The sequence below is a fragment of the Mobula hypostoma genome, chromosome 6, assembly GCF_963921235.1.
Source record: "Mobula hypostoma chromosome 6, sMobHyp1.1, whole genome shotgun sequence".
Taxonomy (NCBI): Eukaryota; Metazoa; Chordata; class Chondrichthyes; order Myliobatiformes; family Myliobatidae; genus Mobula; species Mobula hypostoma.
Window position 1 is genome coordinate 119,283,814 of NC_086102.1, and position 26,324 is coordinate 119,310,137.

Genomic DNA, 26,324 nt, shown 5'->3' on the forward strand with positions numbered 1-26,324 from the left:
TAATTTAATATTTTGCTTGACACTTGACCGCACTCTTATCAGAGGCCTGAAATAAATGTGCAAATCACATTCTGAAGGACTATCAGATTGCTTTTAAATACAATTTCCTCCCAAGTTCACCTAATTAAATAGGTTTGTAGCTCTCTATATCATCAGTTGGCAGTGAGGAGGAGGCTGCACTGGTTAACTATTTTACTGCCATCTTACAATTGACACAGCTTCTCTCAAAATAAGAAGCTGTCTCACTTTTTCAAGAAATGGGTGACTAAGTGTATGGATATACACGACTGTGTATCTGAGTAGCAGCGTTCATACGTGCAATGGAGAGTGTCTCTGTGCAACTGTGCATATATAGCTGTGGATGCATATTTGTGTGAAAGTTTTCCTGTAGCTACTTATCTCTCTATATAAGAGTGTGCGTGTATGTTTATGTTTGTGCATATGAGAGTGCTTGTATATATGAATGCACGTGGGGATGCATGGTAGTATAGTGGTCAGCGCAATGCTTTACAGCTGTAAGGCAGTCGATTAATTCTCTCTGCTGTCTGTGAGGAACTTCTACCTTCTTCCTGAAACCGCATGGGTTTCCTCCAGGTGCTCCAGTTTCCTCCCACATTCTAATGTCGCACAAGTTCAGTTAGTAAGTTGTGGGCATGTTATGTTGGCGCTGGAAGCGTGGCAACACTTGTTGACTACCGCCAGCACATCACTGAATGTTTCGATGTATATGTGACAAATAAAACTCATCTGTGTTTGCAGCAACACACACAAAAAATGCTGGTGGAACGCAGCAGGCCAGGCAGCATCTATAGGAAGCGGTACGGTTGACGTTTCAGGCTGAGACCCTTCGTCAGGACTAACTGAAAGAACAGATAGTAAGAGGTTTGAAAGTGGGAGGGGGAGGGGGAGATCCAAGATGATAGGAGATGATGGGGGGGGCGCGGGGGAGGGATGAAGCCAAGAGCTGGGCAGTTGATTGGCAAAAGGGATACGAGGCTGGAGAAGGGAGAGGATCATGGGACGGGAGGCTCAGGGAGAAAGAAAGGGGGAGGGGGGAAAACCCAGAGGATGGGCAAGGAGTTATAGTGAGAGGGACAGAGGGAGAAAATAGAGAGAAAAAAGGCGGGAAAAGTAATAATAAATAAATAACTAAGGGACGGGGTACGAAGGGGAGGTGGGGCATTAACGGAAGTTAGAGAAGTCGATGTTCATGCCTTCAGGTTGGAGGCTACCCAGAAGGAATATAAGGTGTTGTTCCTCCAACCTGAGTGTGGCTTCATCTTGACAGTAGAGGAGACCGTGGATAGGCATCTCAGAATGGGAATGGGACATGGAATTAAAACGTGTGGCCACTGGGAGATCCTGCTTTCTCTGGTGCTTTTAACTGTGTTTCTTTAAGTGCATAGGATGTTTTGCATGTGTATATGTAAGGGCATTTATGCTGTGCATACAGTATTTTTATTTGTGCATGTGGAAGTTTACATCTGTATGTGTATGTGTGTATTTAGTGCGTGTGTATTTGCACTTGAACATTCATGTGTATCAATTGGAAGACTTTAGAAATGGAACTTCTTTCAGTCAGGGATTCATTGTCTGTTGTACATTCAGTGGCTTCAGAAGTTCAGTAGAGCTTCCTTCCCAACTCAGTACACCTTCCTTCCATGTTCCCTGCTGCGACCTGCACACTGCCACACAGAGTACTGAATGCAGTGCTGGGGGCCCTTAGGAATCAGGGAATACAGGAGATATTCCTCGTCCTGCCAGTCGTGGGACACTCATAAGTGGAAAAAGATAACTCCAGGTTGGAGGATCACTGGATGGAAGATGCGGAAATGGGGAACCAGGAAGTGAAGAAATGTGTGTATTTATGTGTATGTGAGCATGCACATGTATGTTTCAGTACAACTGTGTGTGTATTGAATTGGTGGGAATGGATACGTGTATCCAGGATAGAGTATGTTTGTGTGTATCAGTACAGAGATAATCAGTGAGTCTCTAGTACACACACACTATATATATATATATATGTGTGTGTGTGTGTGTGTGTGTGTGTCTGTCTGTCTGTCTGTGTGCAGGTATCATGTGTTGACTTCTGTAGACATAATTAAGACCAGGAAAAAGTTGAGTTCAAAAGCTGTGTGTGTGTGTGTGTGTGTGTGTGTGTGTGTGCGTGAGAGAGGTGAGGCGCAGATTATTCTTTGCCACCAGAATTTGTGCGGTGACCATTCGGGAAGATGTAGCGTTGAGTGGTTGTGAGGAATGTCAGTAGAGGGGTCTGTGTTCTCCCCTCTCTCTGTTCTGACCATGGGCGAATTGCAGCACTGAATTCATTGCATATGCCAGGAGCAGAGTGCCAGGCTGTGGTCCCTGAATACAGTGAAGGTCACCTCCTTCTATAATGAGAGCAATGGTCAGAACATTTGGAGGGATTAATAGAGTAGTAGAATGCATGCACCCGTTCTGATTATCTTTTAAGCCTCTTTGGCATATGTTTCTGAATTTATTATTCCACATTAGATGATTAATTTGGATTAAGGCACTGGAAACCAAATTTAATCACAGAGGGGTCAATGACAGAGAGCCAACATTCAGCCCAATCATTGATACAAAATCCAGCAAAGAAATATATTTGGTTCAGGTCAAACCTCTTGGGTTCTTTGGAGCTATTAATGATAGTCCAGTATTACAAATCAATTAAATAAATAATATTTTATGTTTTATTTATCTTTGAACAACTTCAGGCTGCATTCTTTGCATTTTTCTGTTGTCTCGTACTGCATTTATTATTACCAGGTACATGGTTTACTGTGTAAGCTTCACCTGAGCAAGGAATTTCACTGCACCCTGTTACATCTGACAATGAACTAATCTGCAGCTGAACCTGTGCTTGCGTCCTGCCAAATTAGCATGAAATTCTCTTGCCCTTCTTATTTTAGTGTGTCTTGTCGAAGCTGCGCCGACAGGCAAAAGATCAAGCCAACCCCACAATCACGCTGGCTGAAAGATCATGATCTCACTTTTCCTTCCACTCACAGCACCTCTAATCCCCCACCCACACTCCTTCCCTTCTTCAGCCACCTGAGTCGGGAGGTGGTGAAGTTAGCAGAACAGAGTGAAAACTGGAGCCCGTGGGAAGGAATGGGAACGAGAATCAGATTTATTAGCACTGACTTAAATAATGTGAAATCTGTTGTTTTGTGGCAGCAATACAGCACAAAGATACAGAATTATTATAAATTACAAAAATAAAGAAACAGTGCAAATAGAAGGAATAACGAGTTAATGGGATCAATGGGCAGTTCAGAGATCTGATGGTGGAGAAGAAGAAGTTGTCTCTGAATCATTAAGTCTGGTTTCCATTTGTACAATATCTCTCTTGGCTTTTGTCTATTTCAAAGCCCTTTTGTAGCCAATGAAATAGATTAGAAGTATTGCCGTGGCAGACAAAAGATCTTCCCTGACCCTCCCGGGAGGTCACAAACCGAGGGTTAGCTGTAAAGGCAATCCTCCTTTAATAGTTATGCCCAAGGCAATCTCTGCCCTGAGGCGAGTGCGATGGGACTACAATGGTGAACAGAGCTGTGTTTGTGCGTTGGCTTTCCAAGCTAAACTGAATTGTTACAACAAACAATATTGTCAACTTTCACAGGGCAGCACCTGCTGGGAGGTGCTGTCAAAAAAAGATGTCAGTACCGCAACAGCAGGATTTAATTCAGTAAAGTAAAGCAAAAAGTTGTCCATCTAGTGTTTTGCCAGAGGAAGAGGAGATAATTACCATATTTATCAACAATATAGAAGGAAGCCAGTTTGACCATCAAGACTACGACAGCACTTGAGCAAACCCATACCCTCCTATTACCTATTTTACCTATTTCTCCTATAACCTTATCACCTGAATTCCCATTAACCTACAAGATTCATGTAAATAACATTGAGAAACAATTTCACTGGCCAATTAACCTTCCAACCTACAGGTCTGTGGGATAGTGGGAGGAAACCGGAGCACCTGAGGATAATCCATAGAGGGTCAGGGAGAGCATGCACACTCCACACAGACAGCACTGGTGCTCATAACTGAATGCCTGTCACTGGATCTATAACCATATAACCAGATAACAATTACAGCATGGAAACAGGCCATCTTGGCCCTTCTAGTACGTGCCGAACTCTTACTCTCACCTAGTCCCACCGACCTGCAGTCAGCCCATAACCTTCCATTCCTTTCCTGTCCATATAGCTATCCAATTTAACTTTAAATGACAATATCAAACCTACCTCAACCACTTCTGCTGGAAGCTCGTTCCACACAGCTACCACTCTCTGAGTAAAGAAGTTCCCCCTCAAGTTACCCCTAAACTTTTGCTCTTTAACTCTCAACTCATGTCCTCTTGTTTGAATCTCCCCCACCCTCAAAGGAAAAATCCTATCCACGTCAACTCTATCTATCCCCCTCATAATTTTAAATACCTCTATCAAGCCCCCCTCAACCTTCCAGGCTCCAAAGAATAAAGACCCAACTTGTTCAACCTTTCTCTGTAATTTAGGAGATGAAACCCAGGTAACATTCTAGTAAATCTTCTCTGTACTCTCTCACGTTTGTTGACATCTTTCCTGTAATTCGGTGACCAGAACTGTACACAATACTCCAAATTTGGCCTTACCAATGGCTTGTACAATTTCAACATTACATCCCAACCCCTATACTCAATACTCTGATTTATAAAGGCCAGCATACCAAAAGCTTTCTTCACCATCCTATCCACATGAGATTCCACCTTCAGGGAACTATGCACCATTATTCCTAGATCCCTCTGTTCTACTGCATTCTTCAATGCCCTACCATTTACCATGTATGTCCTATTTTGATTAGTCCTATCAAAATGTAGCACCTCACATTTATCAGCATTAAACTCCATCTGCCATCTTTCAGCCCACTCTTCTAACTGGCCTAAATCTCTCTGCAAGCTTTGAAAACCGACTTCATTATCCACAACTCTACCTATCTTAGTATCAGGCAGTGACTAGTGGGGTACCGCAAGGCTCAGTGCTGGGACCCCAGTTGTTTACAATATATATTAATGACTTAGTTGAGGGAATTACATGCAGCATCTCCAAGTTTTCAGATGACACGAAGCTGGGCGGCAGTGTTAGCTGTGAGGAGGATGCTAAGAGGATGCAGGGTGACTTGGATAGGTTAGGTGAGTGGGCAAATTCATGGCAGATGCAATTTAATGCGGATAAATGTGAGGTTATCCACTTTGGTGGCAAAAACAGGAAAACAGATTATTATCTGAATGGTGGCCGATTAGGAAAAGGGGAGGTGCACCGAGACCTGGGTGTCATTGTACACCAGTCATTGAAAGTGGGCATGGAGGTACAGCAGGCGGTGAAAAAGGCAAATGGTATGCTGGCATTCATAGCGAGAGGATTCGAGTACAGGAGCAGGGAGGTACTACTGCAGTTGTACAAGGCCTTGGTGAGACCACACCTGGAGTATTGTGAACGCAGCAGGCCAGGCAGCATCTCTAGGAAGAGGTACAGTCCACGTTTCAGGCCGAGACCCTTCGTCAGGACTAACTGAAGGAAGAGTGAGTAAAAGATTTGAAAGTTGGAGGTGGAGGGGGAGATCCAAAATGAAAGGAGAAGACAGGAGGGGAAAGGATGGAGCCAAGAGCTGGACAGGTGATTGGCAAAAGGGATACGAGAGGATCATCTCCCCCTCCCCCTCCAACTTTCAAATCTCTTACTCACTCTTCCTTCAATTAGTCCTGACGAAGGGTCTCAGCCTGAAACGTCAACTGTACCTCTTCCTAGCGATGCTGCCTGGCCTGCTGCGTTCACCAGCAACTTTGATGTGTGTTGCTTGAATTTCCAGCATCTGCAGAATTCCTGTTGCCTGGAGTATTGTGTGCAGTTTTGGTCCCCTAATCTGAGGAAAGACATCCTTGCCATAGAGGGAGTACAAAGAAGGTTCACCAGATTGATTCCTAGGATGGCAAGACTTTCATATGATGAAAGACTGGATCGACTAGGCTTAAACTCGTTGGAATTTAGAAGATTGAGGGGGATCTTATTGAAACGTATAAAATCCTAAAGGGATTGGACAGGCTAGATGCAGGAAGATTGTTCCCGATGTTGGGGAAGTCCAGAATGAGGAGTCACAGTTTGAGGATAAAGGGGAAGCCTTTTAGGACCGAGATTAGGAAAAATTTCTTCACACAGAGAGTGGTGAATCTGTGGAATTCTCTGCCACAGGAAACAGTTGAGGCCAGTTCATTGGCTATATTTAAGAGGGAGTTAGATATGGCCCTTGTGGCTAAAGGGATCAGTGGGTATGGAGGGAAGGCTGGTACAGGGTTCTGAGTTGGATGATCAGCCATGATCATACTGAATGGCGGTGCAGGCTCAAAGGGCCGAATGGCCTACTCCTGCACCTATTTTCTATGTTTCTATGTTTCTATACTTACTAATCCAATTTACCACCCCATCATCCAGATCATTAATATAAATGACAAACAACATTGGACCCAGTACAGATCCCTGAGGCACACTACTAGTCACTGGCCTCCAATCTGAGAAACAGTTATCCACCACTACTCTCTGGCATCTCCCATCCAGCCACTGCTGAATCCATTTTACTACTTCAATATTAATATCTAATGATTGAACCTTCTTAACTAACCTTCCGTGTGGAACCTTGTCAAAGGCCTTACTGAAGTCCATATAGACAACATCCACCGCTTTACTCTTGTCAACTTTCCTCGTAACTTCTTCAAAAAATTCAGTAAGTTCTGTCAAACATGACTTTCCATGCACAAATCCATGTTGACTGTTCCTAATCAGACCCTGTCTATCCAGATAATTATATATACCATCTCTAAGAATACTTTCCATCTATTTACCCACCACTGACGTCAATCTCACAGGCCGATAATTGCTAGGTTTACTCTTAGAACCCTTTTTAAACAATGGAACAACATGAGCAAAATGCCAATCCTCTGGCACCATCCCCGTTTCTAATGACATTTGAAATATTTCTGTCAGAGCCCCTGCTATTTCCACACTAACTTCCCTCAAGGTCCTAGGGAATATCCTGTCAGGACCCGGAGACTTATCCGCTTTTATATTCCTTAAAAATGCCAGTACTTCCTCTTTTTTAATCATCATAGTTTCCATAACTACCCTTCTTGTTTCCTTTACCTTACATAATTCAATATCCTTCTCCTTAGTGAACACCGAAGAAAAGAAATGGTTCAAAAACTCCCCCATCTCTTTTGGTTCTGCACATAGCCATCCACTCTGATTCTCTAAGGGACTAATTTTATCCCTCACTATCCTTTTGCTATTAATATAACTGTAGAAACCCTTTGGATTTATTTTCACCTTACTTGCCAAAGCAACCTCATATCTTCTTTTAGATTTTCTAATTTCTTTCTTAAGATTCTTTTTTACATTCTTTATATTCCTCGATCACCTCATTTACTCCAAGCTGCTTATATTTATTGTAGATCTCTCTCTTTTTCTGAACCAAGTTTCCAATATCCCTTGAAAACCATGGCTCTCTCAAGCTTTTAACCTTTCCTTTCAACCTAACAGGAGCATAAAGATTCTGTACCCTCAAAAGTTCACCTTTAAATGACCTCCATTTCTCTTTTACATCCATCCCATAAAACAAATTGTCCCAATCCACTCCTTCTAAATCCTTTTGCATCTCCTCAAAGTTAGCCTTTCTCCAATCAAAAATTTCAACCCTGGGTCCAGTCCTATCCTTCTCCATAATTATATAGAAACGAATGGCATTGTGATCACTGGACCTGAAGTGCTCCCCAACACATACCTCTGTCACCTGCCCTATCTCATTTCCTAACAGGAGATCCAACACTGCCCCTTCTCTAGTTGGTACCTCTATGTATTGCTGCAAAAAACTATCCTGCACGCATTTTACAAACTTCAAACCATCCAGCCCTTCTACAGAATGGGCTTCCCAGTCTATGTGTGGAAAATTAAAATCTCCCACAATCACAACCTTGTGCTTACTACGAATATCTGCTATCTCCTTACAAATTTTCTCCTCCAATTCTCGCTCCCCATTAGGTGGTCTATAATATACCCCTATAAGCGTTACTACACCTTTCCCATCCTCAATTCCACCCAAACAGCCTCCCTAGATGAAGTCCTCTAATCTATCCTGCCAAAGCACCGCTGTAATATTTTCTCTGACAAGCAATGCAACATCTCCCTCTCTTGCTCCTCCGATTCTCTCACACCTGAAGCAACAAAATCCAGGAATATCTAGTTGCCAATCACACCCCTCCTGCAACCATGTTTCACTAATAGCTACAACATCATATTTCCAGTATCAATCCAAGCTCTAAGCTCATCCACCTTTCTTACAATGCTCCTAGCATTAAAATAGATGCATTTAAGAAACCCTTCACCTCTTACTCTCTGTTTATCTCTAATGGTGCAAACAACTTTGTTATCTTTTTCTTCCTTCTCCCCTACATCTTCGGTCTGAGTGCTCCCGTTCTCTGTCCCCAGCCTATCCTCCCTCACACACTGTCTACAAGCTTTCTCTATTTGTGAGCTAACATCCTCTCTCCTAGTCTCTTCAATTTGATTCCCACCCCGCAACCATTCTAGTTTAAAGTCCCCCCAGTAGCCTTCGCAAATCTCCCTGCCAGGACATTGGTCCCCCTAGGATTCAAGTGCAACCTGTCCTTTTTGTACAGGTCACACCTGCGCCAAAAGAGGTCCCAATGATACAGAAACTTGAATCCCTGCCCCCTGCTCCAATCCCTCAGCCACACATTTGTCCTCCATCTCATTCCATTCCTACTCTCACTGTCGCGTGGCACAGCCAGTAATCCCAAGATTACTACCTTTGCAGTCCTTTTTCTCAACTCCCTTCCTAACTCCCTATATTCTCCTTTCAGGACCTCTTCCCTTTTCCTACCTATGTCACTGGTACCTATATGTACCACGACCGCTGGCTCCTCACCTTCCCACTTCAGGATATCCTAGACGCAATCAGAAACATCCCGGACTCTGGCACCAGGGAGGTAAACTATCATCCGGGTCTCCTGACTACGTCCACAGAATCGCCTATCTAACCCCCTAACTACCGAGTCCCCTATTACTACTGCCATCCTCTTTCTTTCTCTATGCTTCTGAGTTACAGGGCTGGACTCTGTGCCGGAGGCACGGCGACTGTATCTGACACTTCCCCTTCCCCTTCCCCCTCCTAACCGTGAGAGAGAAATGCTCTCCTATAAGAGAGCATTTCTATCAGCTGACCCACTGTCCAAACACTGGGCTTCCAACTCTCCAAGCTAGCCTTGAGTCTCCCAGCGTTAGGCTGCTCAGTGCTGAAAGCAGGTCAAACGATGGATCGCAGAGGCATATTTCATTCTTTGAACCTTTTTTGATGATTAGTTATAACGTGCTTGGAATGGGGTAGCTGAGAGGAAATGAGCAAAGACAGACTAACTGGATACAGTAGCTGGAGGTGGAGGTTGTGCCAAAAGCTCTTGGGATAATTCCGAGCAGACCCAAGTGTCTACCCATACCAATACAAACCACAGTCCACATGAAGGGTCTTGGCTCAAAATGTCCACTTCCATCCATAGACGTTGCCGGGACCACTGAGCTTCTCCAGTGCCATTTGTGTTGCTCCAGAACCCAGCATCTGCAGTCTCTCATGTCTCCTGACCAGCCCTACCGACTGAGGTAACAGAAAATATGGAACTCTTGCCTGCTCCGTGGACACCGTATTGAACCTTCGCCAATACTGCGACCCTGGAGTCAGTCAAGCATCCATGCTGCTAATTACTTCATGGGGAGAGAAGGGGGCGGGGTTGTTGATTTAAGTATCTGCCCACAAATCCTACGCTAGCAAAATAGCACCAAAATGAAGAGGCCCTAAGAGACAGAAGAATATAACGTTTCACAGAAGGACAAAGAGGCCAACAACATCTCAACCAGAGCAATATCCCTCTTTCAGAGATGTGCAAAAGGATCCAGGCTTCCATCCTGGAACCTTGAAAGAACTTTAACCCAAAAGCAAAATTATCGTGGATTCAAGAACTCTGAAATTGGAGCTAAAATATAGGCTGGATAGGGCAGAGTTAATGATTCTGGCCACTGAATGTTCATCAGAAGTGGGGCAAGTCAGAGATGTGAGAACACTCACCATTTAAATGAGTGACCTCCAGGTTGAATCGGTAGTGAAGAAGGCGAATGCAATGCTGGCATTCATTTCTAGAGGAATAGAGTATAGGAGCAGGGATGTGATGTTGAGGCTCTATAAGGCACTGGTAAGACCTCACTTGGAGTACTGTGGGCAGTTTTGGTCTCCTTATTTAAGAAGGGATGTGATGACATTGGAGAGGGTTCAGAGAAGATTCACTAGAATGATTCCGGGAATGAGAGGGTTAACATATGAGGAACGTTTGTCCGCTCTTGGACTGTACTCCTTGGAGTTTAGAAGAATGAGGGGGGACCTCATAGAAACATTTCAAATGTTGAAAGGCATGGACAGAGTGGATGTGGCAAAATTGTTTCCCATGGTGGGGGAGTCTAGTACGAGAGGGCATGACTTAAGGATTGAAGGGCACCCATTCAGAACAGAGATGCGAAGAAATTTTTTTAGCCAGAGGGTAGTGAATCTGTGGCAGTTGTTGCCACGGATGGCAGTGGAGGCCAAGTCATTGGGTGTATTTAAGGCAGAGATTGATAGGTATCTGAGCAGCCAGGGCATCAAGGGTTATGGTGAGAAGGCGGGGGAGTGGGACTAAATGGGAGAATGGATCAGCTCATGATAAAATGGCGGAGCAGACTCGATGGGCCGAATGGCTGACTTCTGCTCCTTTATCTTATGATCTTATGGTCTTATGGTCTTCTGGACTATACCTGGGAAAGCAAATTTGTATTTTTTATAATACCATAAACACAATAGACTCTACAGACGCCGTAAACTCAGAACAACATACACAGAATACCGGAGGAACTTAGCTGGCCAGGAAGTATCCGTGGATAAGATAAACAGTCGACATTTCAGGTTGCGACCCATCAACTGGACTGGGATGGTAGGGGGAAGAAGCCATTATAACAAGGTGGGGGTAGAGGAAGGAGCACAGACAGGGTGATAGAATAAATAAAAATTTTAATTGCTGATACTTGTGGTAATCTTGGTGTGCGTGCACACGCACACACTCTTCCCAGCACTGCCTGGGCACAGACATTGGTGTGACAGTAAATGCCTAGCATACTTCCTGGTCAGGTCACTCGTCTGAGTGCTACTGATACCGTGGAACCCAGTACTACCTGTCGCGTGGTCGCGTGGTCGCGTGGTCGAGTGGTCGGCAACTAAACCGGCTCCCCCACCAGGCTTGCCTGGTGAGGAGGGTGGCTAGACACCCTGCAGGATGAAAAACAAGACCTGTCAAAGGGCGGATGAACCCTCTCGTAGGGTCAATGGCCATCTAGCAAACACGTGCCATGAAGCGTGGAAAGGGCATCCCTTGTATTGAAGCTTGGTCTGGCCATTCACTGCAACAGAACTTCCCCCAGCTGTCTTGGACTCCACCATGCCACTGGATCCGGGAGGGGATGTCGAGAGGGTGGGTCTGGACCTGTGCAACACCCCACTCACATAAAATTCATTCACGCACACGCTGCTCCTTTCATCAGTAAGGACCCTCACCTTCAGGGCATGCCTCCTTCTCGTTACTCTCATTGGGGTTGCTGTGCAGGAGGCTAAAGGCCTACAGTCAGCGTTTCTCAGAAACAGCTTCTTTCCCTCTGCCATCAGAGTTTTGAATGATGCACAAATCCATGAACAGTACTTTATTACTCATTTTTACTGCACTGTTGATTAACATTGTAATTCATAGTAATATTATGCCTTTGCACTGTACCCGCTGCAGCAAAACAAATTTATGTTGAACAAGTTAGTGACAATAAAACTCATTCTGATTTAACTAGAATCGTTGGTGAAAGATGTTCCCTCACTGATAGGACAGAAATAGCGGTAGTCAACTCATCAACAGTCTCATGTATTTTAATTTCTCCCACGTTGGCACTTCTCAGCTGCTGCTTATTATTAACTTGTTTGCTTTGATAGTACAGTCATCAGTTGACCACAATCCATCACTCCTTTGCTGAGCCATCAGCACATTTGGTATCAGATGGGGAGCAGAAATACCTTGATGAGGCTGCTTTTAAAAGCTGAAAGCTCCTCATGACCGGCAAAGCACTTTCAAGTACCTGGTGGTGACTGGCGGTTCACTGCCAACTGGCTCTGCTGCCTTGCACCTGACAGCCTGATGCAGCCTACTTTCCTGCAGACGCAGACGCACATTGAGGCATGAGCAGGTACTGACTATTAGGCGATACACCAGCTCCACAATTCAGAGGCTCGACCATCAGCTGCCCAAACCCTAATAGGCACAGAAATTCAATCACCCGCCACTCCTGTGCTTGCTGTCTTGCCCTCATTCCTGGCCCAGCAACTTTAAATTTGCAACTTCCTGACAGAACAGCCCCACGGTAGGTCGCTCCCTAAATTTGCAATCCATTGTACCCCAACACTCCACTGACTCGCCCAGATCATCAAGTCTGCTTGGTTATGCCAACTTGGCTTCTTTCAGTAAAATAACATTGAAGAAATGCCAGAAATCTGAGAAAAAAGCAACTACAATTTAAACACACAGCAGTCAGTCATTATCGTACAGAGGGAGAGAGAGAATTAATTTTTCAAGACTAGTACCATTTGTGTTTCAGCCCTGAAATGCTTTCTCTCTCTTTTTCTGCAGATGCTGCCTGTCCTGCAGAGTATTTCTGGAAGTTTCTGTTTTAATCCCAGCTTTCTTCATTTGCCTTGGAGTCAAATACAAGAATTCCTCTCCTCCTTTCGCTTTGCGCATTACCGAGTCACCTACTTTAAGTGGACTGCTGTAGAATTTTCTCTTTTAAACTGTTGTGATTCACCTTGAAACATTTTGCTGTGTAATTATATGATTCATAGCTTGTTAGAACCTTTTTGCAGTGAGCTTCACACCCATCCCTTCCTCTCTGTTTCTTGCATCTTTGATTTCAATTTGACAACACTTGGTTCAACCATCAGCACTGCCAGCCTCCATTCCTCAGGAGAAAATGGACTGGCAGACTGATGTGCAGAAGAGGAAGGCACCCCCTTCCCCTGAGGAGCAGGTGGAAGACCCAAGCCATGGTCAACGCATGTAAAGTTGAGGGGGCCTGATAACATACCTGATTGGGTGTTGAGGGACCACAGCCCAGAAAACAGAGATTCTAACAGTTATCTTCAACATTTCCCTGGAACAGTTCACTGTCCATGCAGGCTTCAAGGTGGCCACCATCATCCTGGTTTCCAAGGTGGTAAGAGTAACCTTCCTTAACAACTTCTGTCCAGTGGCACTGACCTCAACAATAAGGAAATGCTTTGAGCAGCTGATGATGGATTGTATTAAATCCAAACTTTCTGCTAAATTGGACTCGCTTGTCACACATATCGGTCCAATGATGATGCCATAGCCTCTGCGCTCTACTCCGTCTTGCCCCATTGGAAAGTGGCGCTTAATATGCCAGGTTGCTGTTTATTGACTTCAGCTCAGTGCTAATGTGATCACCCCTCAGAAACTGTTCTCACTGGGTCTCAACACCCCTCTCTGTAACTGGATCTTGGACTCCTTGACAGAAAGGCCACAGACAGTCCGAGTTGGCAGAAACATCTCTAGCTTCATCATGCTGAGTACAGGCGTCCCTCTGGGCTGTGTGCTCAGCCTGATGCTGTTCACACTGCTGATGCACGCAAGATCCACTTTAACAGAATCATTGAGACACAGCAGTGGTTGGCCCCATCATCGGCGATGACATGGCATGCAGAGAGGAGAGAGCGGCTGGTAGAATGGTGAAAGCAAAACTACTTCGGTCTCAACTTAGACAAGACTAAAGCCATGATTACGGACTTTAGGAAGGCACAGGTTGACTACTCCTCACTGCACATACGCAGTTCCTCCAGGGAAAGAGTTAGGAGTGCTAAGTTTTTGGGAGTGCACAACATGGACGATCTCAACTGGTCCCTCAGCACCATATCCTTAGTTAAGAAAGCATAGCAGAGTCTCCACTTCCTGAGGAAATTGAAGCAAGCGAGGCTCCCCCCGCCCCCTCATTCTAACCAATTTTTACAGGAGCACCATCGGGAGTGTCCTGACCAGCTGCGTCACTGTCTGGTCACAGTCATAGTCATACTTTATTGATCCCGGGGAAATTAGTTTTCGTTACAGTTGCACCATAAACAACTAAATAATAATAAAACCATAAATAATTAAATAGTAATATGTAAATTATGCCAGGAAATAAGTCTAGGACCAGCCTACTGGCTCAGGGTGTCTGACCCTCCAAGGGAGGAGTTGTAAAGTTTGATGGCCACAGGCAGGAATGACTTCCTATGACGCTCAGTGTTGTGTCTCGGTGGAATGAGTCTCTGACTGAATGTACTCCTGTGCCCAACCAGTACATTATGTAGTGGATGGGAGACATTGTCCAAGATGGCATGCAACTTAGACAACATCCTCTTTTCAGACACCACCGTCAGAGGGTCCAGTTCCATCCCCACAACATCACTGGCCTTACGAATGAGTTTGTTGATTCTGTTGGTATCTGCTACCCTCAGCCTGCTGCCCCAGCACACAACAGCAAACATGATCGCACTGGCCACCACAGTCTCGTAGAACATCCTCAGCATCGTCCGACAGATGTTAAAGGACCTCAGTCTCCTCAGGAAATAGAGACTGCTCTGACCCTTCATGTAGACAGCCTCAGTGTTCTTTGACCAGTCCAGTTTATTGTCAATTCGTATCCCCAGGTATTTGTAATCCTCCAACATGTCCACACTGACCCCCTGGATGGAAACAGGGGTCACCGGTGCCTTAGCTCTCCTCAGGTCTACCACCAGCTCCTTAGTCTTTTTCACATTAAGCTGCAGATAATTCTGCTCACGCCATGTGACAAAGTTTCCTACCGTAGCCCTGTACTCAGCCTCATCTCCCTTGCTGATGCATCCAACTATGGCAGAGTCATCAAAAAACTTCTGGAGATAACAAGACTCTGTGAAGTAGTTGAAGTCCGAGGTGTAAATGGTGAAGGGAAAGGGAGACAAGACAGTCCCCTGTGGAGCCCCAGTGCTGCTGATCACTCTGTCGGGCAAACCTATGGGAATTGTTAGGCATGTGACCGCTAGACTCTACAAAAGATTGTGAAGATTGCAGAGAGGATCAATGGGATCTCTCTTCCACCCATCCAAAATATTTATCAGGAGTGCTGCATACATCAATCCCTCAGCATTGTCAATGATCCCTCTCAGCCCTCCAACAATCTCTTTGACCCACGACCATCAGGTAGGAGGTAATACAGGTAACATAGCATTGGGACAAGGACAGCAGAATGAGAAACAACTTCTTTCCCAGGCTGTAAGACTACTGAACTACCTAGGTCTCATCATGTATGAAGCACCAGTACTGTTATACTGTTTACTTTGTAACTTCTCTCGTAAATGCACCTTACTATTTGTTAATTTATTTGTGGTGATATTACTTTATGTGTTGTGTGTGAGTTGTATGTACTGTGTTGTGCACCTTGGTCTGGATGCTGTTTCTTCTGGTGGTGTACAATATACAGTTGAATGACAATAAACAATAAACTTGAACTTGAGAGATACTTTCCTTTATCACCTTCCCACTCCCCGTGCAAGCAAAAACCCTTTCTTGTCCTGATTTTGCAGATTCTGGATCCAAGAGAGGCAGAGATTGTAAGGAGGCTGAACAAACAGAAGTTTAATATAATAATCCAGGCCATGCCATTGTCTTGATTCTTCTCCATCAGACAGGAGGCCTGAAGCCCTCATCCCCGGGTTCAAGAAAAGCTATTTTCTTTAACCAACCTGCACAAAGTATAGCAACATTATGATCACTTTGCCTTATGTAGATTTTGTTTTCCTTTTGTTCTAAATGTGTTCTTTCTTATATAGTGTATAATTTGTGTTATTAATTTATACTTTCCTTGGGAATGTTGTGTTTCTCTTGTTGTGTGCCTGCGATGCTATTGCAAGTAAATTTTTCATTGCATGAGCTTGTGCATATGATACTAAACTTGACTTTGACTTTAACATCAGTGACAAGGACTTATTTTCCACCAAAGTGAGGTGGCATAGCTGCCCTCAGTTGCCTTAATGACAATGTGAGTCCGTGGTACAGCAGTAAGCTGCAGAAACCAAGTCTCAGTTTCAACTGCTCAGCTGCTTTACATTCACTTTTCAAATTTTTTGAATGCTAAGGTGATTATTATGTGCTTCCCAGAATACCAGAGCAAAGGATTTACCCAGGTGACAGACAACTCTGCTTCCCCTTGATATGTACACCAGTCCAGATCTCGACAAGCCAAGGGCTTAGTTTAAGAATCCCAGCCCTCTCCCCATTCAGACCATACTCCCAAATTGCTGCCTTCTTCTACTAGGCTTCACGATTCAAGATTCCTTTTAGCACATCTGATAGCTCCTTGTGTGATTCCTTCATCAAACGTCTCCTTCTAATATATTGCACAGCTTATCAGAAACCACCTGGGATGTTAATTCTGAAATTAATTAAGGAGGTTGGTGAATTGTTTTTACAGGTACTGGCAGTGAGTGGCTCCAGTGAGACATTCCTTTGTTCCCACATGGTTCCAGCATTGACCTCAAATCATAAAAGCACATTCACAGACAACTCATGGCACACAGCATGTTAGATGGCACCTTAGCATCTAAGGATTGCTAGACACAGTGCTAAGATAATGCCAGTCTTAGAATGCTAGGCTGATGCCATCTGTCAATCTTGCACAGGAAGTCTGACCCACACGATGGGAAGAGGTCACACCTTTTGTCCAGCCTCCTCAAGCTGTGATGGACGTCATTCAGTGAATGAGATGGTGCCCAGCTGATTACCTAGTCATGAGGGGTGCACACTTTTCAAAAGTATGAAGAATTAAGAACTAGAGGGCACTGCTTTAGGATGAGAGCAGAAAGATTTAACAGAAATCCGAGGGACAATTTTTTTTAACCCAGGGTGTGGTCGGTATGTGGAAGTGGCTGAGACAGGTACATTAACAATATTTGAAATGTGCCTGGACCAGATCCCGCATGGGCTGTTGGGTCAAGAAGTTTCAGTTACTTAGCATTCAGGATGAGGTAATAAATTGGATTAGACTTTGGCTTCACGGCAGAAGCCGGAGAATGGCTGTAAATGGTTGCCTCTCTGAATGGAGGCATGTGACTAACGATGTGCTGCAAGAATTGGTGCTCATTCATTGTTGTTTGGCATCTATATCAATGACCTAGATAATAATGTAGTAAACTGGATCAGCAAATTTGCAGATGGCACCAAGATTTGGGGCGCAGTGGACAGCGAGGAAGTCTATCCAAGCTTGCAGTGGGATTTGGACCAGATGTAAAAATGGGCTGAAAAATAGCCGATGGAATTTAATGCAGGCCAATGTGAGGTGTTGCACTTGGGAGTTAAAACCAGGGTAGGAATTATATGGTGAGAGGTAGAACAGGTGGATCTGGGAATACAGATCCATAATTCCTTGAAAGTGGCATCACAGGCAGGTAGGGTTGTAAAGAAGGCTTTTGGCACATTGGCCTTCATAAATCAAAGTACTGAGTATGGGAGTCGAGATGTTATGTTGAAGTTGTGTAAGGTGTCGGTGAGGCCTAATTTATGAGTATTCTGTGAAGTTTTGGTCATCTACCTACAGGAAAGGTGTCAATAAGATTGAAATTTACACTCATTTAAGGACTCTTTTATCTTGTTATTTCATGCTTGTTATTTATTGGTATTCATTTATATCTGCTTTTGCATAGTTTGTTCACAGTTTACAGTTCCTGATGTTTACAGTTTACAGATCCTGTTTACAGTTACTGTTCTGTAGATTACTAAGTACGCCCGCAGAAAAAAGAATCTCAGGGTTGTGTTTGGTGGCATGTACGTAGTCTGATAATAAACTTTATTTTGAACTTTGAAGTGATGCAGAGAAAGCTAAAGAGAATGATGCCAGGGCTTGAGGACCTGAGTTATAGAGAAAGGTCGAATAGGTTAGGATTTATTCCCTGGAGCGTAGGAGAATGAAGGGAGACTTGATAGAGGTATACCAAATATGAGGGGCAAAGACAGGGTAAGTGCAAGCAGGCTTTTCCACTGAGTTTGGGTGGGACTAGAACTAGAGGTCATTAGTTAAGGGTGAAAGGGAAATGTTTCGGGGGAACATGAGGGGAAGTTTCTTCACTCAGAGAGTGGTGAGAGTGTGGAAGGAACTGCCAGTGGATGCAGGTGCAATTTCAACATTTAAGAGAAATTTGGATAAGTACATGGATGATGGGGATATGGAGGGCTTTGATCCGGGCACAGATTGATGGGACTAGACAGATTAACAGTTCTGCATGGACTTGATGGGCTGAAGGGCCTGTTTTGTGGTGCACCTGGACAAGTACTTGAATAGGAAATGATTAGAGGGATAGAATCGAAACAGGGGCAAATGGAACTTGCTTAGATAGGCCTCTTGGTATGCCTGGACCAGTCGGAGTGAGGGGCCCGTTTCAATGCTGTATGACTTTGTGACTCTACGACTGCCAGAAATGCATTATGGTGACTGGTATTGGAGGTAATATTCCTCCTTCCTGCACTCTGGCGGGTGCTAGTGACCCTGGTTACTGTCAGAAATGGGGGATTTGGTGGGTGCTGTACTGAAACATTCAACAGCAAAAAGAAAGGAGGCATGCTGCAGTGTTAGAGGGCCTTTTCCATCGGAACGGTTTGAGAAGGCCCAGTAATTCTCCAAAGGGTATGCAGTGTTGCAGCTTGCCTCACTGCTTTAGTGGCTTGGGTTCAACCTGAAACACTTCAGAGCAATTTCAGTGAGAACTCTCTGTCTGAGAGGTCGCTGTGTCTCATCCTTCACCAAGTTGGTAAAATAGTCTGTTCTGTGCTCCACCATGGCTTCCAGCAAGCCTTTCAGTTCTGTGAGACATAGAGGAGGCAAGCACTTTCCCCTTGAGACGTGGGTCTGACATCAATTAGCACTGGCTAGTTTTGAATGATGCCCTCATTCATATAATGGGACTGCATGGAGATGTCTTCACACATGTTACAGTCTCAGCCGTTCTGCCTCACAGACAGGCATGGGTTAATCACTCATTGAAATTCAGAGTTCATCTCCCTGTGCACTCCAACTTCACCCCTGGTCGAGGCCCTTTTGAACATGGACACCACATCGGCCAAGGTTCCAATATGTGTGCCTCTCCAGGTTTGTGAAACTTTCCTAATGATTCTTCATGGCTGCTGAATCCATTCCATGAAATCTCCAGGATAACACCATCTAATCCCAGAGATTTATTTGTTTTGGGCTCTCTTTGTCTGTCTATCACCTTGGTTATAATCAAACTCATTAATTATGCTGCGACGCTCAAGACTTCCCTGGTGTCCACCTGCAGGGCAGGAAGTAGACATCCAGTGTGTTTACCTCACTCCGCTCACCCCCTGTTTGAAATCTATTTGCATCTTTACTGTTCTCACTACTTTGCTTCTTTCCCTCGTACTGATGAACAGATGAATGTGATTTCTTCTGAATTCCCTCAACAAGCAATTAGGAAGGTGAACAGCAGGTGATCTTTAATTGCAAAGTTTTTGGAGTCTGTAAAGAGGCTTTGCCGCTATTGTTCTGGGTATTGCTGGAACACTGTCCACAGTTGTTGTCTCTTCATTAATAGAAGGAAGTGCTTTCATCAGAAGGTATACTGATGAGGCTCACTAAATTAATGGGAGAGGCTGGAGAAAAACACAAAACACTGGAGGAACTCAACGGATCAGGCAACGAATATGGAGGGAACTAGACGGTTGACATCTTGGGCTGAGACATCTGGACAGAGTGATCGGAGGTAGTTACTTGCTGAGTGGTGAGATTAGAAGGGCTTGAAAGAGCCTTTGAGGATCATCAGATTCTGACATTTGATGACACCTTGGATCTGAGGGTGATATAATTTTTTCACCCCTGCATTCCTGTTTTGGCATCTTTGCTGCTATCATGTGCCTTGGCCATCACCTGTCCAGATGGAGGGTCTTAGCCTGAACCGCTGAAGTAAATCATACCATTTACTTCCATAGCTGCTGCCTGACCAACAGAGTTCCTCCAGCATCGCTCACTAAACTGATTGTTCAGATATCCAAAGAGCAGGAAATGAACAGGGCGGCTCCTTATTCACTGGGTTTAGCGGAATGAAAGCTGATGCTAGGAGTGTGCACAGTATCCTTAGACAGTGCGTCAGGCTAGACACTAAGAAATTCTTTCACCTGGCTATACATTCCAGAGTCAGGGATCAGTCTTCAGGGAATGGATCTGTAATGTTAGAGATGTGAGGAAAGGTTTCTTCACTGAGCGCTTGTGAATATTTGGAGTTCTCTCCCACAAAGAGGGCAGCGGGAGCTCTCAGTCATTGAGTATGCTTAAGACTGATAGATCTTTAGGCATCATGTGAACAAGATATACTATGGGAAGGGTATTTTAAAACATGGAAGAGCTACACTGAAGATTTACAGAACTGAGAAGCTCTCGTTCAAAATAAAAGCGACTGAAGAAAGCCATAGGGTTCTAAAAGACGGCTGTTAAATAATCTTTCAAGAGGGTGAACCCTCGCAAGGCATCAGCCCCTGATGTTGAAACTGGTAAGGTTCTGAAAACCTCTGCCGACCAATTGGCAGGAGTGTTCAAGGACATCTTTAATCTCTCACTGCTGCAGTCAGAAGTTCCCACCTGCTTCAAAGGGGTGGTGATCATACCGGTGCCCAAGAAGAGCAGGGTGAGCTGCCTCAATGACTATCCCCCAGTGGCACTCACATCTAGTAAACCAAAGTGCTTTGAGAGGTTGATCATGGCCAGAATCAACTCAGCATGGACCTGGACCTACTGCAATGTACCTATTGTCACAGTAAGTCTACACAAGATGCCATCTCATTGGCTCTTCACATGGCCTTGGGTCACCTAGACAATAGCAATACCTATGTTAGGCTTATGTTTATTGACTACAGCTCAGTGTTCAACACAATCATACCCTCAGTTCTTATGAATAAGCTCCAAAACCTGGGCCTCTGTACCTCCCTTTGCAACTGGATCCTTGACTTCCTTACCGGGAGACCATAGCGTGGGCAAATTGGAAATAACATCTCCTCCTTGCTGACAATCAACAATGGTGCACCTCAAAGATGCACACATAGCCCACTGCTCTCCTCACTCTACACCCACAATGGCTCAAATCCATCTACAAATTTGCTGAAGACACAACTATTTTTAGCAGAATTGCAGATGTTAATGAGGAGGTGTACAGGATCGAGATAGATCAGCTGGTTGAGTGGTGTCACAACAACAACCTTGCACGCAATGTCAATAAGACCAGGGAATTGACTGTAGACTTCAGGAAGGGGTAGTTAAGGGAAAACACACCAGTCCTCATCCAGGGATCAGAAGTGGAAAGGTTGAGCAGTTTCAAGTTCCTGGATGCCAGCATCTCTGAGGATCTAAGCTGGGCCCAACATATTGATGTAATTACAAAGAAGGCAGAACAGTGGCTATATCTCATTAGGAGAATTAGTATGACACCAAAGATACAAACAAATTTCTGCAGATTCGCCGTGGAGAGCATTCTGACTGATTGCATCACCATCTGGTATAGAGGAACGACTGCACAGAATCAGAAAATTGTAAATTCAGCCAGCTCCATCATGGTCATTAGCCACTCCAGTATTCAAGACAACTTCAAAAGGCGATGGCTCAAAAAGGCGGCATCATCATTAAGAACCTCCCATCACCTGGTAAATGCCCTTTTTTCATTGCTACATCAAGGAGTGGGTACAGGAGCCTGAAGACACGCACTCAATGTTTCAGAAACAGCTTCTTCCCTCTGCCATCAGATTTCTGAATGGACAAGGAACCCATTAACACCTCCTCAGTTCTTTTTGCACTATTTATTTAATTTATTTTTTATATTTACTTCTTATTGTAATTTATAAATTTTATTTCTATGTATTGCAATGAACTGCTTCTGCAGAACAACAGATTTCCTGACATATGCCAGTGACATTAAACCTGATTTTGATTCTGATCTAAATACAAACTGCACAACCCTAACTGTTATGGTCAGATACAGCAGACAACCAATCACTCACCACCAGGAGAAATCCCCTTGTAGCAAACCCTGTCTTTTCTTGTTACTCAACCACACACTTTCAGAATGACAGCACAGGGAACTCTCCTGACCTCGGTCCCCAGAAGCCTCAAGGTTACACCTCCAGGAGGAACCTATAGCTGGCTTAGTACAGTCAGCGTCTCACAGTATGGATCTCCCATCCCATTATGTCACAAACGGATAACATTCAGTCCAGCATGTCTGTACTCTCTAGATGAATGCCCTTTCCCCTTCTCCATCCTCAGCATTGTAGTTGGCCGGCTGGTGGCACAGTGAGATCAGCGCTGGACTCCAGAGCGAAGGTTCCCAAGTTCGAATCCAGCTCGGGCCACCCCCAAGCACACTTTCCATCTGTGCCGGGTTAATTGTCGAGCCAGCCACTCGATCTCGTAAAAAATACAAGGGTCGAATCAGGAACGTTCATAACGTGACCCGGTTAATCGTGACACCACGTGCCAGCCAAGAATGGCTGAATGTCTGGGTCAACATGCTTTAAAAAAAAGCACTGTAGTTTTAATTTCTTTTTAAGCATATTTCATTTTGTACAGGAAGTTTATCATTCATTGGTTATGTCAATGATCCATGTGTCCTTCCCTCTGGCTTCAGTGCTTTGAAGCGCCTGCCATTCTATTCAAACCATTCATTTAGGGTCATAGAGTTTAGGCCCTCCTGCCTAACTCCTTCAAGATGCTTACTTGAGCTAGTCCTATTCACTTGACCAAAATCTCTCAGAACCTTTCCTATCTCTGTACCTGTCCAAATCCATTTTAAATATTGTTATTGTACCTGCCTCAACCACTTCCTCTGGCAACTCATTCCATACACAGATTCCCCTCTGTGTGAAGAAGGTGCCCTTCAGGTTTCTTTATAATTTTTACCCCACTCTCCCTTTAAACTGATCCCCTCTAGTTCTTGAAATCCTAGGTGGCTGATGTATGCCTGGACAATCTTATAACAATTACCTGACCATTCTCTGGGATTTACTGATCGCAGAGAAGATGGCACTCAGCTATCCTTTGTATTGTTCATCTGTGCACATCACATCGTAACCAATGTGGGAGCATCTGCAAAACTATATGATGCAGTGCAATAATCTGTGATGTATTACCTGGCATCTTAGGACTCTGGCCAGTGCTGCACGACTGAAATGTTAATTCATTCAGAGGTGTAGCAGAGCTCCACTTTCCCATCTCACTCAGCTGAGGTTGGCGAAACACGGTGCAAGGCATTCACAGGTTAATAGCAGAACATTTGCAGTTGCTAAAATTTCAGCGGAATATTTGCAGTTAATTGGGCACTCGGCAAACGGTGCCCGATTACAACAAACAGACGTTGGCCAGATGTGATGCAGCTGAGACAAGGTGAGGCACAGTGGTGTCTTCTCTTTTCCTCGGCTGTAGAGCAGATTCAGCTGGCATTTTTGAATAGATTTCACATTAACGAGATGTTAGCTTAATTACACCTTCACCAAACTAAATGTGAAAGCCGTATCACCCGATTATATTCATTAGTAATATATAATCCTCATTCAAGTACTGCTGCTATGATGATATGACTGGTGTTTTCCATGTTGCTACATTCCCTGTGCTAGTGCCACACTTTAATCATTTTCAAATAGGAGGTAAATGAACCACCAGCTAAGACATTTCTAATATCACGTGGGACACTTCATTCCGTTGTTTCATTGACACCCCATTGGTACAATCAATAACTGTCGCCTCCCTCATTTCCATTACCAAGCTCAGAACATTAATCAGTGAATAGATGACATTGACTTACATCCATGAATTCCACATTCGCCTTGGGACCTGTTCTCTCACGGAGGATCTTAATGGCTACAGGAATCTTCACTGTCTCCCCCTCCGGGACCCAGATGCCCTGAAGAAGACAAAAAGCGTCACCTCAGAAAAATGCTTTGTACAAACAAACTATTTCCATTACAAATGGCTCTAGCTGGGGGAGCTTTACTTCAGCTGTCAATGGCTAACAGGAGCAGCCATGAAAATCCATGAGCAGAATAGACTTAGATGGATCAGCCTGCATTAAGATGAATTGGCAGTGCATGCAGTTCGAAAGCCTTAAATCATAATTTGAGAGAGCAGCTGATGAAACAAAGGAAATTGCAAAATCCTGAGAAACTGCTAAAATGAAAGAATAGGAGTTAACGTCGTGAGTCACTACGGAAGAGAAAATCAAAGCTACTTACTTTGTAGACTGTCCCAAAGGCGCCAGAACCGAGAATCTTGATGCGTTTCAGCTCGGTCTCCTTGAGGATCCTAAGTTGGGCCTGATTAGGGGCAGCACCACTGGGAGTTAAAGGTTCCACTAGCTGAAGACAGAAAGAATTTGAAACATGAATTTCTTGAGTCACAGGAACGATCAAGGAAGCAGATTGTTTTCATTACTTTCAGGGATCAAATTTCATTACTTAATTGAGGGCCACCACGTATTCGAGATGATGCCATTTCAATTCAGGAGCACAGAGAGTAGTGAAGGTTTCACAAATGTCTACAATGGCAATTGGATCTGGGGCGACAGAAATATCTTGGGAGGAGATTTCCAGGACGATGCCTCAGATGGAACAATTCCCGACAGAGACTGGATTTATAAGATTCATAAGAGATTGGATGGGTTGGATTTGTTTTCCTTAGAGCTGAAGACACTGAGGATGGGGGATGTGATTGAGGGGTACAAAATGATGAGGCCATTGATAGGGTAGAATATAAGAAACTTGTCCCCATGATTGAGCTGGCTAAAATTAGCAGGCATGAACTTATCATGAGGGAGAAGAGATTTGGAAGGGATCTGAGAAAGATTTTTTTTTCGCTCAGAGGGTGGTTGCAATCTACAACACACAGTCTGAGTGGGTGGTGGAGCCAGGTACTCTCACAACATAGGAGAAGCATCAGAATGAGCCCCTGGATTGTCAAACCACAAAAACTACAGAATAAGTGCTGGTAAATGGGACTACTATGGACGGGTAATTCACAGTTCGATTTGTTGGGTTAAAGGGCTGGTTTCTATGCTGTATGATTCTAAACTACATTGCAAAGACTAGATAGTGTAGAAGAAGCAAAAACATCATAGAACTTTAAAAGGAAAATAAACTTGTAAAGGCAGAGAAAGTTTATCAATGAGGCTTTATTTAAGGAGACTTTTAAAGGAATAGATGAGCAACGGATACACCAAGGGAATTTCAGTGTGTGAGCATCAAGCAGCAGGAGCAATGAAGATAAGCTAAAGGAAGAGAGTGCAGGGAGAAGGGGACTGGGTCATTAGGTGAGCTTGATAGGAAGATACTACTTGAGGAAGTTGGAATGGTTTGAGTTTGTGACTCTTCAGTAACACTAAAATAAATGCTACATAAGAAGACATAACCTGATTGGTTTTATTTCAGCTCTTGTCAACCAACTACCCAGAATAAGATGGGGCCCAGACTAAAGAGCATCAATGACTGTGTTGCATGAATTCACAGCAGAAAGGGCTCAGTCTGGAGCACACAATACAACCTTCCCCACAGCTGGGAGATATTGGGCCATCGTGGGCTGATGGGGAAGAGAGAGGAAATGGGTTACAATCAGTACCTTGTTGGCTTGTACTGAACTTCTAGCAGTCTGGACTAGAATTAAACTGAGTGGATCTGGTGCCTCGGTGAAATTAAGCACATTCTGAAGCTGGAGCTGAGGTGCATGTGTTTCCATCTCTACCTTTAATCCTCATCTTATTACTAGCTCATGAAAGCTTCGGTATGAGACCCATTTATCAACCAAGCAATCAGTCAGGTACAACATTACTGTTTATTGGTTTGATAGAAGCCTTGCCAAGGTTGAATGGGTCCTTTTAAATCCAAGGTCTGAGGTTGTAAGGAACTGGCTAACTGTGGGATCTGGGCCAAATGCAGGAAAATAGACTGGCATGGATATATTTTTTTGTCGTCATGAATGAGTTTTCAGTACTGTTTAGTTCTATGAGTCTGTCTGCTGTTCTGCCAACACCCACCAATGCCTTGGAACGTCACTGGGTATGGCATCCCAGA

The 26,324-nt window shown here is 44.2% G+C and overlaps 1 protein-coding gene across 6 annotated transcripts in view; it reads right to left on the bottom strand.

Annotated features, from left to right (window-relative positions):
* The window catches only part of LOC134348348 (receptor tyrosine-protein kinase erbB-4-like), a 1,006,440-nt gene that overhangs the window by 232,198 nt on the left and 747,918 nt on the right, over positions 1 to 26,324 (bottom strand). For all 6 annotated transcript variants that reach the window (XM_063051562.1, XM_063051560.1, XM_063051559.1 and 3 more), the window contains 2 exons: positions 24,495 to 24,617; positions 24,068 to 24,166 (listed from right to left, as the gene is read on the bottom strand). In XM_063051562.1, coding sequence (XP_062907632.1) covers positions 24,068 to 24,166; positions 24,495 to 24,617 — 222 coding nt within the window. The remainder of the gene's footprint in view (positions 1 to 24,067; positions 24,167 to 24,494; positions 24,618 to 26,324) is intronic.